Source organism: Danio rerio, chromosome 4, assembly GCF_049306965.1.
Source record: "Danio rerio strain Tuebingen ecotype United States chromosome 4, GRCz12tu, whole genome shotgun sequence".
NCBI classification, from domain to species: Eukaryota; Metazoa; Chordata; class Actinopteri; order Cypriniformes; family Danionidae; genus Danio; species Danio rerio.
The window spans coordinates 23,458,423-23,477,700 of record NC_133179.1 but is presented as its reverse complement, the minus strand read 5'-3'; the positions used below and the strand labels follow the sequence as shown (position 1 = coordinate 23,477,700).

The following is a 19,278-nucleotide window of genomic DNA, read 5'->3' as shown; positions in this document are numbered from 1 at the left end:
AGTTTGCAAATAAAGTCAGCTAAATAATCTTACTAGGCTTCCTTTAAATAAGTAAACTATTTAAAAGTTTAGTATGAAAAAATCAATAGCCCTACTCTCCACTTATTGTTAGACACATGTTAGAAATTTGCATACAAACAATGATGGGTTGAAACTCCAGGATCCAAAAGAAAAAGCTTAGACTTTTGTAGAAGAATGCTATTATTTTGGGATCGAAATATTAGCATACTGGTTTTTGTTTACAAATGTTAAGATGAATTTTAAGATACTGCATGAAAAAAGTTGAAACAGCAGGATGTATTAGAAACAGCAAAAAATCCAACAGGCAGAATGTGGGATTTGTCACACTTAGAAAGAAAAACAGCCACTGCTGATATTTTCATTTGGTGTTTTTATTCATTTATTTTTGTTTTTAAATTTTTATTTACTTTTTTGGCACATTAAGATTTGTTAAAAAAAAAAAACATATAAAAAACAATAAAAAAACAAGTAAAATACGCTGACACTTCCAACAATTTTCCAAGGATTGCCTAGAAATATTGGACTGAAACATCAAAATGCAGTAAAAAAGGCAAACCCATTGACCTATACACAGAATGAGAGAACTACATAATATTTGGGTTCATATTCAGTCAATTTAATCTGAATTTTACCTGGGAAATTGCATGAAAAATGACTGAAACACCAAAATGTATATTTGATTACAAAAGGTGCTAAAATCGTACTTTTGGTGGATACCTTATTGTATTCAGTAATATAGCATTTGCTTAGATCTTACTTTAAATAGCTACTATTAACTCCTACAACTGTCTGAGTTGTTTTCTTGCTCACAGACATAAGAAAAATACAGATTTTGCTAGCATGCACTTCATCACAACATTTTATCTGCATCCACTAAACCACAAGTCATTTATTACATTCAGTAATGAGCCACAGTGTGTTCCCCAATGGTAACAGATTGTGTTTGGAAATAAAAAAAAACACACATTTTTCTTAAGCTTATGTGGTAATGCTATTTCATTCATAATCTTTTAGCGATAATCAGATTTTTTAGAGTCTGTGAGAATAGCAGAGAGCAGACGTTGGTATTGGTGGTAACTGTAGTTAATTCACAGCGTGATTTCAAAAACACCCTGAAGGGGGTCTGATTCTCTGGGGTCTAGTGAGCTTAGCCTTTCTTCACTTCAAAAGTCCAACAACATCATCCTTTGAATAAATATACATCATGTCCCCTCTCTCTTTCTCTCTCTCTCTTTCTCTCTCTCTCTCTAAAGTTTTGTCTCTAAACTAGTGCCTGAAAGAGACCGAAGAGAAGTTCCATTTGTAAAATATGTCAATCTATAGTCGATTCTTAACGGTTTATAATAGTGATTTTTGATTTTCGTCATGTCTCAAAACTTTTTTGCCATAATGAAGAGATTTAAAAAAGAAAAACTTTTAATAACCGGTACATAAGTGAGCTATACCATCGTTTTGTCAGTTTAGTGGCTAATTAGTACGAATTCGATTGTACAAAAATGTACAGTTTTAAAAAGGAGGCGTGACACCCCGCCCCTAAATCCAACCATCATTGGGAGATAAGCAAATCGTAGTAAATTGTATGAATGAGATCGTACAATTCATACGAATTAGCGTCTAAATCAAAAAGTTATGAATTCATGTAAGATTAAGTTGGATATACAGTATGATGGATTTACACTATTCAAAAGCCATACTGTTTGATTCTTCGCAGGTGCTTTTTTAATAGAGAGAATACATTTTTCACATTTATAAAATAATACTAGTTTTAATAACTAATTTCTAATGACAAGTTTTTTTGTATTTGTCTTGTTGAAAGTACATAATATTTTACTTGTTATTTTGCAAGATCTTAGTATTCAAGTGCAATTTAAAGGCTTAACTACACTGTTAGACCTTACCGGGCTTTTTGAATACTACTAGTCACTGTAATGGTTTGGTAACAGTAAGTAACTGGCAAAAATTGACTTTAATGAAAGTAATTGAAGAAGTCGTGAGAAGATGCTAACTAGCTTACAATGTAGCTTTTAAATACAGAGTTCAAAATTACAACCATTTTACTTAATACACAGTCTTATTTTAGAAACCTTAAAAAATATTTGAACACATTCAGAAACACATTTACTGAAAGCATGTGCGGTATTATTGAGTTATTATTTTGATTTCCAGCTGTTGCGCTGTAGCATCATGTCAAGCAGTGACCCGAAGAGAATTGAATTGAGCTCCAGCAGACGCCCTGCTCTCCTCTAGAGCCTGTTCATCCCAGGGGAAACATGGCACTTTCACTAAGGCTGTAAACAGCACTCACTCCTTTGAGCAACAGTTTTTGTGTGCTGCTGTACAGGTGTTGCAGCCCTGCTCCAATGGAGATTTCAGGCCTTTCGGTTTGGTTGCAGAGACAAGATTTTCATTGACTGAGCAGTACTAGAATCCATTAGATACAGAGTAGTCGGAAGCCAAAGACTTATCACATAGTACATGCTTAGATGCATTTTAATAGTAAGGTATTTTATGTAAAATGGTCCAAAAATTACAAAGTTTATTTTGCTAGGGCATATTGTTATTATTTAGATAATTGACTAATGATCTTGCTAGCTACACCTCTCTTAGCATTTGTTTGCTATGAGGGAATGATGTGCAAAAAGAAAGCCTTCTACTCATTGTCAGTTTTAGTCGGAAGTTTATCAACATACTGAAATAAAAAAAAGTCTCTATACAATTCAGGCCGACTTTAAACTCAGTATGAAGTATAAAATATATATAAACTATATATGATTTTAGATTAAGGAATTTACTGTAGGGACATGTCTATAGTTTCCTTTTTTGATAAATAATAAAAATAAAAAAATTCTTGAAATTGTGAGTTTCAAAACGAAATGGCAAGAAACAAAATGCAACATGTTTACACAACATGTAAACTGGAACATATTTTTTTCTTAGGAGTTTTGAAACATAAAGTGGCAATAACATGTTATAAAGTCAGAGATATGGTATTTAAATTGTTTATATCTCACAATTTTGAGAATGAAGTCAGAACTGTGAGTATTAAAATCAGAAATGCATGTTTATTTTTATGATTTAAAATATATGAATGAATGTTCAACCATAATCTAAACTACTAGGTTTTAAAATATATATAAAAAATAGTAATAAATAAATTTATTCACTTTTTTATTTAAAAATGTACCATTCACAATAAGTATTTCAATATTTATTTGTTATTTATTTTATTTTATTTACTTTTTAAAGTGTTAGCTAAAAATTATGGTGATAAATGTTCACTAAGTTTGTAATATTATTATTATTATGATTATTATTGTTGTTATTATTATTATTAATTAATTTATTTATTTATTTTAATTATTTTATTTAAATACAGACACAATATTATTTATATAAATTTTATATTTTAAATTTTATATATATTATAAATAAATAAACAAGCAAGCACGATTTACTTGATGAACATATCCAAGTCATGGTGCAGGAAGTCCTTAAATGGTGATAGAAGCAGATGTTGCTCAGTTCTGGAAACAATGTTGTCCCCAAAGTATTGTTAAGTAAAAAAACACCTAATGGAAAACTGTTGCCTCACTTATTGCCTGAGAAGCTGCTGAACAACACACAAGCCACAACATCTTCATTGTAAAAGTTGCCATCGTCACGATGGCACATCTTACATTCTTAACTCTGGATTGTTGACAGATAACTATTACGGCACACCAAAGCCCCCGGCGGAGCCCAGTCCACTGCTGCTGAATGTAGCAGAGCAGCTGCTGCCCGGAGCAACACCCACATCACAGGGCAAACGCAGGCGCAACAAGTCCGTCAGCAACATGGAGAAGGCTGGCATTGAGCCTCCCGAGGAGGAGGAGGAGGAGAGACCCGTCATTAACGGCAATGGAGTCGCCATCACACCAGGTGAGGAGATAAACACTGCTCTATCATACCTGTACATGCACTATTTTGGGCTTTTTGATTGGTCATAGAAGCGAATACACTTCATTCTACAATGCATTTTGTGGAGTCCATGTAAAATCAAAATTTGCTGGCAAGCATTGTTATTCTTTAGTCAGTGCAAGTTAATCATCTTGAAAAAAAAAGTTTGCTTTGGTAATTTTCAATCAAAATTTACCATTTGCGTCCATGTTTGGAGTACCGGTCCTTCTCTGATGATGTCAGTTTAATGGCTTCAGCTACAATATTCCTAATCACACCCCTCTTACTGTTTGTTTGCTACGAGGGGATGATGCACAAAAAGAAAGCCCCGCCCCCACTCAATATTCTGTTTCAGTTGGAAGTACATCAACATACTGAAATAAATGTCTCAGCAACTTCTGGTAGACATGGACTTTAAGTATTTGTTTTAGTGGACTTTTTCAATTTGTGTGTGTAGATTTCAACTTCAGTGCATAATTTTAAAGGCTTAAAATGAGTGTTTTTCTCCTGCATTGAGCTATTAATCTACTTCAGCACCACCATATCTGTATGTTGAAGGTTTTACTGATAAGGCTTTTAATGATATACAGCTTTTTAGTACACCAATTTTCTTGCTGTTTGTAATGTTATAGATAATTTTTAAAAATGTTATAAAAAGAGATTCCCAAAATCTCCACTGTAAAAACTTTTCACTCTGATATGTTAGAAAGCTAAATATTTTTGGGCTAGATTTGTATGTAAATAAGCATAAATATCATAAATCAGCTTGTCTTTTGCACTTTTAAATCTTGATATCTTATTATACAAAAGTTTTTGCAGTTTATAACTCTATACAGTATATATGACACTCATTGAAATTCTTGTAGGAAAAATTGTATTTCTGGGTTATTAAGGGGTTTATTAAGACTATATATATAGAGATATATTGTAATTTTCCTCAGTGAAGTTACCATGCATGTTGTACATGCAACAGGATATGGTTCTTCACCTAATAAAGGGTTAATGCAATCAATAAACCAGAAAATTATGATGATAAAAAAATTTTAAGATTGTATTATTATTATTTATTTGTTTATCTATTTTTATTTATTTATTTATTTATTTATTTTTATTATTCACCTGCAGCGGGTTGCCTCAATCAGTTGAGGAAAAATAAGATTTTGTCACATTTGCTAGTAAATTTAGTTTACTCTGACCTCAGATCAGGGTTACTGGCATAGTGATGATTACCATGAGGCCATTCCTGGTATCATAGCCTGTATCATCATGTATCATAACAACCACATCCTAGTAACCCCATAGTCAAACAAAAATATTTATTTTCAAATGTGTTTTAAAATATAAAAAAATAGCGCACACCCCCCATACAATACACACACACACACAAACACACACACACACACACACACTATATATATATATATTCTAGACTGGCACTATACTGGAAAAAAAATCACACACACAACTATATATATATTTTTTCAAGACACTTCTATACAGCTCAAAGTGACATGTAAAGGGCTTAACTAGGTTAATTAGGTTAACTAGGCAGGTTAGGGTAAGTAGGCAAGTTATTGTATAGGGATGGTTTGTTCTGTAGACGGTCGAATAAAATATAGCTTAAAGAAACTAATACTTTGGACCCTAAAATAAGTTTTGTAAATTAAAAACTTAAATAAAACAATAAGGCTTTCTCCAGAAGAAACAATATTATCAGACATACTGAAAATAATGAAAATTTCCTTGCTCCGTTAAACATCATTTGGCAAATATTTAAAAAGAAATATATACAGTATATTTATATAATGTTTATGGTGCTTTAAATAATGCTTATACTAAACTGGAAAAATCAATCACGTGTATTTATATAGCTGTACATAATTTGTGCTTATATAGTGTATTTATTTATTTATTTTTGCTTACTTTACATTTCTAATTAAATTTTTATATAATATTGGACATTTATTTTTCTTGACCTTGAAAAACATTTTGAATTATATTTCGGTATATGAAGGTTGAAATGTAATATATTTTCAATTTTAAAATAAATATTTTACAAAATATGTTGCACTTACAAAATATATTTCATATTTATTTATAATATATTTTTTTTAGGCAGAAAAAGTCTTTTTACCTTATGGAACCACTGTTGTCAGGGCAACTGTCGCGCCAGCATGTTATCACACATTGCTTGTTTTTCACTCCACAACAGCAGTTCTGTGGGGTGAAACCGTGCATCAAGTCTGGATGTACTGAAAAAGCCTTTTGTTTTGTGCTGGCTTTATTACAGCAGCATGACATGGTGATTTAGAATCTAACACAGCGAGAGCATTGCTGACATCCTGCAATATAAGGAATAGCCAAGGGAAACTGTATTGCTTACAGCTCTTTTATAGATCACTGCACTTAAATTCAACATGAAATCTGAATTGACCCTATTAGTTTCCTTAATGCAAGTTCTGGGTCTTATTGGGCATGATTCATCAGGCCATGTTATTCGAAAGGGAAAAATCTTTTATTAGAATGTGCTTCAAAAAGGGATATGGGTATAGACTGAAAATAAGGTCTATTAACCTCAAAGTCTTGCATCTTGTAAACAAAGTAGTTATATTATGATAATAGTGAATATAATGAAGTTTAATGTAATAATGGGGAAAAATTTAAATTTTAGGTTAGGAAAATTAAATTCTGTCATGATTGCATTGTAAAATATGTTAAAACCTATTTAAATACATCTTGTATCAGGAATCCATTCAGCTTTCAATTTTGATTTGATGATTCAAATGTAATGAATTAAGTCATTTAATCAAATTCACAGTTTTAACATTTAACAACGTTTTATTCAATATAAATACACATAGACAAGTAGAAACCACACCTCTAGCTTCTCCATGATGGAAGCCCAGCATTCTCCAGCCTCCGGCACCTAGTCTGCACAACTGAGCCTGGCTTCTCTCAAGGTTTTTTATTTCGCTTTCGTCAATTGGTGAAGTTTGTTCCTTGCCACTAGCTTGTTTGGTTTGGACGGAGCTGCGCATCGATGGATTTGTTCTTCAGTGTTTGTACTTTCAGCAGAGAAAATTAAACCACACTGAACTGAACTAAACTGAACCTCAACTCTGAAAACTAAACTGACAGTTTCAATTTACTAGAACTTCTATGTTAAGCTGCTTTGACACAATCTACACTTTAAAAGGGCTATAGATAATAATGAATGGAACTGAATTGAATAGAAATAGAGCACACCAAATATACAGTAGAAAATGACAGTAGTGCAGTTGGAAAAAAGTTACAGTTTTGTGAACCATATCTAAATCTAACAGTTATTTTTAAAAAATACTTATTTAACCTTCAAGAACAAGCAATGGTTAAATCTGAACATATTTTTCTCTGGTCAGCTACTTATTTATTCCTAGTCAAAATTAGTGATAGTGCAGTTGTAAAGCAATATTTTGACAAATATATATAAAATAATTAAAGTAAAAAATTAATACACACTCACGCCTTCTAAGATGTGGGTGCCTTTTTTTTAATATTAAAAAGAGTTTTAACTGAAACGATCAAAAACCTACACACATATACTACAAGCAAAACTAACTTATTACCTATGACCCCTGGTGATACAGTGCTGATACACCTTTGGAACCAAAATGATCCGTCTGTGCAAGGAAATGTACATTATTTACAACATTTTAGAGTTCTATTGCATAAAATGACAAGTCACTGCCTTTTGAATGAATTAACAGTTGTTGTTTTTTTGTGAACCATATCTAAATATATTGCAAAAGTGTTTCACTTATACAGTTAAAGTCAGACTAATTAAAAAATAAACAGGGGGGCTAATAATTCTGACTTCAACTGTAAATACACCACATTATGGACAGAAAATGGGTTTAGTGGGTTTAAACTCTTAGCCAACACTACAGTTGAAGTCAAAATTATTAGCCCCCTTTGGATTTTTTTTCTTTTTTAAATATTTCCCAAATTATGTTTAACAGCAAGGACATTTTCACTTTATGTCTCATCATATTTTTTCTTCTGGAGAAAGTCTTATTTGTTTTATTTTGGCTAGACTGAAGGCAGTTTTATATTTTATAAAAAATGTTTTAAGGTAAAAATTATTAGCCCCATTAAGCTATATTTTTTTCGATAGTCTTCAGAATAAACCATCGTTATAGAATAACTTGCTTAATTACTCTAACCTGCCCAGTTAACATTATTAACCTAGTTAAGCCTTTAAATGTCACTTTAAGCTGTATAGAAGTGTCTTGAAAAGACGCTTCCCATTCACATTGTGATGTCAATCGTTCCCGAACTGAATTGTGGATCTAAATACTTTAGCTCAGACAGTAGCCGATTGGGGACTTGTTTTGTTGGCTGATGCTGCTATGATGATCGCGTCAGCCCCAACTTCAGAGACACCCCTCGTCAAGCATTGACGCTGATGCCCTGTGAGAATCACGCGTTAACGATTTATATGATTTATATATGAGATTAGAATATGTGCAGTTTAAATTAATTTAAATTAATATGGAAAACAAGTGCATTTTTTTTTTACCAAAACTAGCCTAATATTTTATTATTTTAAAGAAATGCATGGGCGTGTAAAACAATATAATTTGCACAATAAAAGGGTGGGGTTTTTCTCTAAACAAGTTGTTACTCCAACCCGTTTTGAGCCTTATTTTGAATGTTTTAAGTTATATTTGAGGTGGTTTAAATGATGGATCTGCTACAAAGCAATTACAGTTTTGGGAAACACTCATCATTATATCATTCTTTTTCCAACCGATGCATTTGTACTATGGTTGTTCAATCATGAGTTACATTGTTGTTTAAGGAAACGCACCCCAGGTTAGATTTATGGATAGAGTTGTGGAATGGTGGCAAATTATACAGTTTGTGAAAAAAAAAATTGAATTAAATTGAAATTAGTACAAAAATCATGCATAAAATTATGTCTATGGGAAATCCCCAAAAATATATTTGTACAAGTGTGTGTGTTTGTGTGTTTGTATGTCTATGTTTATTAAAACATCAGTAGTGCTGAATGTTATGGGATTCAGTGTCTTTCTCTTTCGTCTCTCTCTCTTTTTCCCTCCATCAGTCTTTTGCTCCTCTCCTTGGGGATCTCCAACCTCCATAACTCAAACTAGGACACGTTCGTCTCTCTTTATTTTATTTCCCCCCTCTTCTTCTCTCTGGATTTCTCACCGCAGACTCCATTTTAATCACCCAAGTCTTACTGAACCGTCTCAGTCCAGCTAACCATCTCCATATCTGTCTGTTCTTCTATCATTTCTTACAATCTTTCTCTCTTACAATTCTTCTTCCTGCATGGCCCTCTTACAGTGACCTGCTTTTCAATTCTTTCAGAAACTCCAAATCTCAGTTACATCTCCCTCTCTTATAAATATTTTCTCTGTCTGGCTCACTCACACTCACCGGTTTTCTCTGTAGTCTCAGACTATGAGAGTCTACCAGAAAATTGCACTAGGTTCTTGTGAAAATTGACCGCTTCTTATAAGCATAGCTCTTCTTGGGGATTTTTCTGTTGAGTTTTTGTTACGCCATTCATCTTCTTTTTATCTGTTTCGAATGCCTGGTTCTTTTTTAAATGATGGATGTTTGAATTGGGATGTAAGTCTGCCGTTGCTCTTGTTAAAAGAGCAACAACATTTTGTTTATACAGTCTTGCAAATAATCCTAAAGCACATTTACTGTATTTAGATGTTTTTCGTTTAAAGTGTGAACAGTTTCATGGTTAATCCTAAAGTACATTTACTGTTTTTAGATGTTTCATTTAGAGGACGCTGAAAGTTTAGGTATATATCAACACAGACTCATTGGGAATACATGTTAAGGGCTACATTTTTGGGGAACTGCAAATATGTGCCTCTTTTCTGGATAATACAAACACTACAGGGTGATATGACACCGTCTACTTTTATTTAAAAATGAATCATTTAAAAGAACAAGTTATCAATGGATAAAGAATAGTTTTTGCTTGGTTCTTTACGCATCTTGATCCATAACGGAATGCGTTCACGTCAGCCGCTGTCAGTTTTAGGGGCTTTTACCAAACGGTCAGTTTGCTCAGTAGCTCGCCTTGTATGATGTTGTAATTTGGACTGGGATCAAGTTACTGGACGGTTACAGAAACCAGTTAAAAACAAAAAAGCTATGTGAAATCATAATAAAAGTATGCGCCTGTGATGCTTTTCTCTTCTTGTTTGGGGTGGGTTTAGGGAAGGGGTGTGTATTTAAGTCGATCATAAGGCTATTAATGCACAAAAATACAGCTGGTTCTCGCAGATGCACACAAGAAGGACATGCAAATCGCATGCATGAGAAATGTGGCTCTGTAACATTTGAGATTGGCAGAAATGTAAACACTGGCCTTTAGTGGATTTGGCAACAAGAGCTGCAAGCAGACGCCATTGGAGGCACATATTTCATGGTTTGCAAAAATGCAGCCCTTTGCAGGTATTCCCATTGAAACTGGGTATTGTACATGGGTATTTGACAAATAGACAGTTAAAAATGTTTTTAGAAAGAATTTTTTGGGAAGGAAAAATGTATATGGTATGTTTATGGAGTTTGAAGTATGATGTTTGTGAAAATACAAAAGGTTTATCAAATCACCTTTGGTGCTTCCTATGGTGTGACATGGCAAAAATGTACTCTTAATATTATACAAATATTGTGAGAGTGATTTATCTTAATTATTGGATGCTTATCTTCATATAGTGCTGTTTATTGTATATGAAATTGTATTTGAAAGTTTTTTTTATTATTTCTATGTTCCTATGATTGCATTTACTAAATAGACACTTAAATTATAGCCATGAGGTATTTATTAAGGATTTAAGGGTTTTCTTTTTTTATTTATAAGAGCTGTAATTTATTGAACTATTATTGAGACAGTCACATCATATCACATCATTTAAGATTAAGCTCAAAAATGTATTATACATTTTTGTCATGTTTGACAGTGAAAATACAACGTAAAGTCTACAGCCCATATACATGTACAAATGGCTTCTATTAAAAGCATTTTTTTCCTAAATTTTATTCCATTTTTTAGAGTCAAGTGAACATGAAGACAAGAGTACAGACGCCTCAGGAGAGATGGCTACCACATGCCCCTCCGAGACCTCCACAGATGCCCCTAAAGAAGATACAGAACCACCAAAATCGCCACCCAAACCAGATGAAAACGATGAACTGGGTCCTCTGCCAGATAACTGGGAGATGGCATACACTGAGAAAGGAGAAGTGTACTTTATAGAGTGAGTATATATATATTATTTCACATTATTGAACACTTTTCATGCTTTTGTTGCATACATTTCTATAGATTAAATATATAAATGAACTACAAATAATGTAGACATGGATTCATTTTCTCAGAAGAGAGAAGTTGTATGTCCCAGCGTGCGTATTCTATTCTATTCTATTCTATTCTATTCTATTCTATTCTATTCTATTCTATTCTATTCTATTCTATTCTATTCTATTCTATTCTATTCTTCTACTCTATGCTGTTTGTTTGTAAAAAAAAAAGCACTTATAATGTGTTAACACTAAAGTTTCTAAAGAAAAGTGCACTTCAAATATGGATGACAAACGTATTTAATGGAAAAAAAACATTTGCCTGAAAAAACACACATAATACAAAAAAGCACATAATACATTATTTTAATTAGTTTTTGCAGTTCTACTGTATGTGAACGAGAGTCATTTCGGCTGTCAAAACACATAAACATAATGTATAGTGTCTTATCAGATACAAATAAAGATCAGCCGTTGTGTACGAAACAATCACACTGCTGCTGTAACTAGTTTTCTTTCATTTAATAAGGGAAAAGGCTGCATTATAAATGTTGTTTTTTTTTCTGTGAAAATATTAAAACCTGTTGCGAGATTTACAATGCTAATAACTGTGGAAAGACATCATTATCATCACACTGTGTGAAAAAGGCTGCTTACAGTTCGAGTTTGAGTTATAGATTATAATTAGCTTTATTTAAAGGTGCATTCAGAGTTTTTCCCATTAAAAAATTACTTTTAAAAATTACTTTTTAAAATTACTTTTAAAAAGTAATTTTTGGAAAAATGTGTAAAAACACTCCCATGGAATGAGAAAACAACCATTAAGAAGCCAGTCATAACATTTAGCTAATGCAAGTTTATTATTGTTATCATTATTTATTTTTATTTTTTATGGACAATATGCCATTTTGGGTGCTGGCATATTGAGATCTCAATAACACAAAGAATACATATCCATGGTTAACTGTACTTACAGTAATACTGTGGCATCCGTTAGTGACTTTTCCTTCTAATGAAGGAAATGGAATGAAGGAATTCCAAGTAAACCTAAATTTACTACAGTAAGTGCATTTTTAAGTCTAGAGAAGAGAGTCTGTGTGTGTGTGTGTGTTGCATAGATTTTACCGGTCATTATTGAGTCTTTTTCTTCATGTGAGATAAAATTGGTCAATTAAAGGAGGCAAAAAGCCAACATATTCATTTTAAATGAGTAGTCCAATGTTCTTTCTAATTTCAGATAATGTACAAACCTGATTCTAAAAAAATTGGGACACTGTAAATTTTGATAGTAAATGATATGGAAGGTCCTCATTTTAATATTTTATTCAATATAGAACATAGATGACATGTCAAATGTCTAAACTACATCTTCCTCTTTATGATGTACCAATGTTTTCTATTTGTGAAAGATCTGGACTGCAGGTCTGGCCATTTCAGTACCTGGATCCGTCCTCTATGCTTCCATGATGTTATAATTGATGCAGTAAATGGTCTGGCATTGTCATGTTGGAAAATACAAGGACTTCTCTGAAAGAGACGAGATCTGGATGGGAGCATATGTTGTTCTAGAACTTGTATATACCGTTCAGCATTGATGGTGTCTTTCTAGATGTGTAAGCTGCCCATGCCAAACGCACTCATGCAACCCTATTCCATCAGAGATGCAGGCTTCTGAACCGGGGGCTGATAACAATTCGGGTTGTCCCTGTCCTTTTTAGTCCGGATGACATGGTGTTACAGTTTTCCCAAAATGAATTTGTCTGACCACAGAACAGTTTTCCACTTTGCCACAGACTATTTTAAATGAGCATTGGCCCAGAGCAAACACCTGCGCTTCTGGATCATGTTTAAATATGGCTTCTTTTTTGACCTATAGACTTTTAGCCGGCAGCAGCGAATGGCATGGTGGATTGTTTTCACCGACAATATTGTCTTGAAGTAGTCCTGAGCCTATATTGTGATTTCCATTAGAGTAGCATTCCTGTTTGTGATTCAGTGCCTTCTAAGGGCCTGAAGATCCAGTTTGGTTTTATGGCCTTAACTTTTACACACAGAGGTTGTTGCAGATTCTCTGAATCTTTGGAAGAAATTTTGCACTGTGTAGATGGTGATAACTTCTAACCCTTTGCAATTGTTTGCTGAGAAACTCCTTTCTGATATTGCTCCACTATTTTTTGGCACAGCATTGGGGATATTTGTGATCCTCTGCCCGTCTTGACCCCTCTTGGCACTGCTCTTCTTATACCCAATCATGTTGCAAATTGACCTTATAAGTGGAAAATTGGTCCTCCAGCTGTTATATGTGCATTTGACTTTTCTAGCCTCTTATTGCTACCTGTCCCAAATGTTTAGCTGTTTTGAAATCCAAAAGGAGCCAATATTTGGCCTGGAATTTTAAAATGTCTCTCTGTCAGCATTTGATATGTTATCTATATTATATTGTAAATAAAATATAAGTTTAGAAGATTTGCTAATTATTGCATTCCTTTTTAATTACAATTTATACAATGTCCCAACTTTTATTTGGAATCAGGTTTGTATGTGTGGTGGACTAATTTAAAACCTGAATCACCTAAATAAATCAAGGCAGCCAACACCACAGCAATCCACAACCTGAATTGTCTCTTTTAAATGCTGAAAATCTACTTGACAGCACTGCGCATTTCTGGAGATATGCCCAGTTATAGCATTTATCATTTGATCTTCATTTCATAAATCACAGCTGTCATGATCTATAACAGATATTCACAAGCATCTCCATTCAACACCCCAGTCTGTTTACTACATTTTGTAATAGTGCCAATGTATATTCCCACTGGCCATAAAGGGGCGCCCATTCAACTGCTTGTTAATGCAAATATCTTATCAGCCAGTTTGCACTGCATCACCTCATTGCATGTGAATAAGACTGAGAAAGAATGGTGAAAGGGATTGTTCACCCCAAGATGAAAATGTCTTCACCTTTTACTTGCAATCAAGTGCTTCTGTTGAACACAAAACAAGATATTCTGAAGAATGTTGGGAAAAAACAGCCATTGGCATATATAGTAAGAATAAAATGGAAGCCAATGGTTGATTTTTTTAACATACTTTAAATTATCTTCCCTTATGTCCAACAGAAGAAAGAAGCTCAACAGGCTTGGAATAAGTGGGAGATGAATACTATATATAATGACAGAATTTTTATTTTGGGGTGAAAAAATATCTCTTTAAGGGACTTGGGACTTTGTGACATGGTTCTTAATGTCAGAAGGGGTTTATAGTTAATAATTAAAAAAAGAGAGAGTAAATATCCAGAAAGTAGCAATTCTGTGTGGAGAAATTTTGATGTCTGAAGAGAATAATTAGATGGAAAGGCAACAAAAACCATGTGATTATTGTAGTATTACACTTATAAATCAGTTTTTATTTTGATACTACTTTTTAAATTTTACTGTATCGTTTTAATTTTTATTTTGTAAACACATAGCCCAGGGATCAAGGCTTTTGCCAAACAAGCTTATTACCAATCATCAAGTGTGAACTCTTGAATTATATTTTACCAGAGTTACCAGAACATGACCGGTGTGGACCAGAGCAAAGTTTAGTGTTTGCACAGCTAAGTTTAACTCATGTGCAAAATGTGGTGTTTCATGAGCACTCTCCTTAGGTGTAATGCATTTTATACTGCAAAAACTCCATATTGTATGTTTCTACCCTTAAACCCAACCAAATTTTAAATGTGACGTATGTTAAGTTGGGAATGTTAGGTAATTTAATAAAGTATGATTAAATTACAAGGACACATACACCACCATTACAATGTTGGCCATGCCCATGTCATTATACAAATTTCTGTCTTTGTAAATCACTAAAACCAGCACACACACACACACACACGCACATACAATTTCGCATATGCTATGTCATCTTGTACACAAAATTGTGTGTGTGTGTGTTCAGTTCTCAAAGTGTGACTCCACAGCTCTGTTTTTTCTACAGGGACAGTAGTTATTTTCTGGTGTATCGAAGCTGTATGTGAGTGACTCCGAATGATGCGAGGACAGTCTGTCACTGCTTCATGTAACACACACACATACAGTTTGCACTAGCCCACACAGTGTGACTATTGGGGATTTAATGGAGTTGTCAAGCAGCCAATGGCGCCTTGTTTTTCTCGATCTCCCTCACAGACGGAGCGTCTTTAATTCTCAAACTGTAGACACTTCTCCATATGTCTGTTTCTCACCATGAACACGAGCGCACACACAAATGCACTCAGTCATACTGGACCAGATTAATCACGACAAAGCGTTTTTCTTTTTTTTTTTTACATGCATTTAGTCACATTTAAACTCCCAAAGCCACTGAACATAAGCTGCGGAAGTGCATCATGCCAATAGAGCGTCCTTTAATATGGTTTTATATTAAATACATTTTCTTTTCTGTAAGAGGCAGATGAAACAGCAAGAGTCGCTAGGGAGGATGACACAAACTAAAAGACAGAGACGCGGGGCAGAAGTGTGTGGAGTGTCATAGATAGCAAGCACATCAAAGGTGCACCATCTTTTCGCCCCTGGCTGCAATTTCTCTGGCCAGTCGCTTGGCATGGAGCCGTCAGTTGAGTCCCATTACAGAGACAGTGGAGCCTACATTTCTCCCACTGATCTCAGAGCTTTCTCAGAGTTTTCTTTTATTTTTCTTCTTTTTTTTCAGCAGCTTTAGATAAAAAATGTGCCTCAGGGAGGAAGACACTACGCCTCAAAACATTTATTTTCTATTTTTCCATTTGTTTATTTGATGTATTTCTTTCTTTCTTTCTTTCTTTCTTTCTTTCTTTCTTTCTTTCTTTCTTTCTTTCTGTCTTTCTGTCTTTCTTTCTTATTTATTTATTATTTATTTATGCTTTTTGTTTTGTTTTTACCTTAATTTTTTTTTTCTTTTTTTACATTTAAGGCAAAGTTTTTAAGATTTTAGCATTAAAATATTTAAAAATGATTGTGCAATACTTCTATTATTACCCGTAGATGCTGGATTCATGCCGTTAGGAAATGTGGATGTTGAGTGCCACTCATGTTTGCTGTCAATGTTTGTGGAATCTATTGCCAAAATAACTTAATGAAGCAAAAAATATACAGGTAATTCAAATGGACAAAGACAATTTTGTTACAAGATGTGTGAAAAAGCAAGGATTGGTATTGACATTTTCAAAATAAAGATCATAACAAGCTTGTATTTTTTTTATAGTTACATAGAATGTTAGGTTAACTTTAACTAAGACAAACTTTGCATTTTTACCTCTCAGACAGCATTCATTCATAACATTCATAACAACCAAAAGGCAAGGTAAGCGGCCACTTAGGGCCCCAGGACATTTAAGGGCCCCCAAATAAATACCTAGAAGTATAAATTACATCTATAAATTTTAAAAAACATAATTTTCTATCATATTTTGTATGATGAGGGTCTAAAAAAAAAAAAGTTTAACATTTATTACACATGCACAAATGTGTCCCCGCCCTAAATCATGGAGGAATTCAGCAGTCAAATCAGGATTAAAAATATAGTTTTATAGTATAGTAAAAATAAAGTATAGTTTTAAAAAACTAATAGTTTAGATATCATTTTTAGTTGTTCATTTTAAGAAAACAAATACAAATCCTTTACATGTTGTTATTATTATTTTGCATTAAGACAAAATGTAGAAATAAAAACAGATAAATAAATTGTTTAAAAATAAAATAAAATGTAAAAGGTGCATTTTAGGACTTTTGGGCCTCAAGGCTGGAATTGATTAGGGCCCCCAAATCACTAAATCTGCTGATGAGAACAACTTTATAGAACTTACTTTGTTATCTTGAAATCCAGCATGTATCAAAATCTCGCACCCACATTGACATTTAGAGTACTATACAAATCCACACTACTTCTTATGCTAATGTTAATAGTGGTTTACCTGAAACAAAAAGAAAAAAAAAAAAATGTTTCCATAGTTATTGCTCAGTAAATGTGGACATTTCTGGACTGCGTACACTTGAGAATCAGCTCAACATAATTGTACCAAATGAATGTAAAGGTAATTACCATAATTGACTGATTAACAAGATGTTCATATTTTATGAAACACAGAGAAGGGTTGAATCAACATTCTCTTTCTCTCTCACACACACACATTTGCGTCATCAAGTTGCTGTAGTGACTCTCATTTAGATTGCCGTCATTAGAGGACTATGACTCAACATTTCAGATGCTGTCAAAACTTTATGGAAGGCTAAGACAAATTTTTGAATGCAATTAATTAGCTGTTTATGAGCATGTAAGGCACCAAATTCTGCCAACTACTATTTATTTATTTGTTTATTATTGGATTGGTCTCAAACCCAAATTGGAAAAAGAAAAAGAAACACTTTATGCGTGCCAAACTTTTATTTCCACTCAGGTTAAATGTTCCTCGCTCATAGAGTGAGTCAATCACATCTTCCTCAGCGCGTCTCTCCTCCTCCTCCTCTTTCATGCTGTGCTAATGAGAAGCTTACAGCTAATTAAAAGTATCGATTGCCGTTTTGTTAAGCTAAACTTTTTTCTCACCCTCGTTTAGAGATGAGATCTCCGGAGACTTCCTTTCAGTCTCTCTTGTCTCCTCTGCTTGATGATTTACAGTAGCAGTTTGCTGCACTCTCATCTCTCTCTCTTGCTTCTTCTTAATCTCTTTTCTCTTTCTGCTTCATTTCTCTTCTCTCCAGCCACAATACGAAGACAACATCCTGGTTGGACCCCCGGCTCGCAAAGAAAGCAAAGCCCCCCGAAGAATGCAAGGAAAATGGTTAGTGCTTATCTTTCATTTCTGTTTATTATGTTTCGACTCTGTTTGCTTTACTTTTCAAACTGGTCCAGAGGCTGTGTTTTAGTGATTTCCACCATAGAAGTCGTATTAAGCAAGATGTGGAGGGGAAATGGCTTATTGCTTTTGGAAAGTCTTTTGTGATAAAAGACCAATGTTCCTCAGAGTTCATTAGCTTAACTGCAGGACCTTAATAGCAGCTAAGCAAAGTAACAATCAGATATCTTGTTTTATGATTTGAATGGGACAATCGGGAACTAATGTACAGTAAAGAGTATATCAATATGTTGCTTTCATTCACTTCATTCTTAAGTTAAGCGTGACTAATGGTATTGCTCATACTGTAGGTGCAACTGTTCGAAGAGAAATGCGCTATTGGTTTTTTAAGTAGTTGGACAGTTTTCTTTGATAGACAATAAAACAGGTCACACAAAATCATTGAGGAGCAAAAGCAGCAAACACTGTTCAGCGGAGAGCAGTTTAGCTCAACCCTAATCAAATGGTAAGGTCTGGAAGGTAAGCCCCTCAGGAAGTTTAAAGCTGTTGTTGTAGAAACTTGGGGTTACATTTCGTGCTGTGCTCTGGTGAACTGTCACCTGTCAACCATCTAGAACTAATCACAGTTGCCCTAGCCAACACCCAGAACACAATGAAAAGCAGTTAGCAATGTTCTAGACACCAATCTCAAGTTGCAGACAACCACTTATCTACTTTATAGTGTAGCAGTCACTCAGACCACACTAGTAAACACTTGAAAGTACATTAGTAACCCTTACCACTCATTTAGTTCTTGCTCAAAGGACTCAAGGGTATTGATTATGGAAAAAATTCCTGGTTATTAATTTCTTCCATCTACAATCCATGCCAGAGCCAGGATTTAAACCTCTGACCTTTGGATCACAAGTCCAACTGTTTTACCTTGGCTCCCCTGAGCCGTTGAGCCGTTGCATAACTTTGGTACAGAAGTGACAAGCTTTGCTTGAATCAGCATTAGTTTAGCACGTGGTTCTCAACCGCTACAGAATTTAGCTCCAACCCTAATCAAACACTAGACAAGCTAATCAATTGAGTTTGAACAGGGCTGGAGCTAAACTCATGAATTTACTTCTAACCTGCTCCAAACATTAATTCATTCATTCATTCGTTTTCTTGTCGGCTTAGTTCCT

General features: G+C 33.9%; 1 protein-coding gene across 50 annotated transcripts in view; it reads left to right on the top strand.

The window, feature by feature from the left end:
* Positions 1-19,278, top strand: part of magi2a (membrane associated guanylate kinase, WW and PDZ domain containing 2a) — a 328,630-nt gene that overhangs the window by 206,770 nt on the left and 102,582 nt on the right. For all 50 annotated transcript variants that reach the window (XM_073946372.1, XM_073946344.1, XM_073946347.1 and 47 more), the window contains exons 4-6: positions 3,724-3,939; positions 11,045-11,249; positions 18,015-18,094. In XM_073946372.1, the coding sequence (XP_073802473.1) occupies positions 3,724-3,939; positions 11,045-11,249; positions 18,015-18,094 (501 nt within the window). The remainder of the gene's footprint in view (positions 1-3,723; positions 3,940-11,044; positions 11,250-18,014; positions 18,095-19,278) is intronic.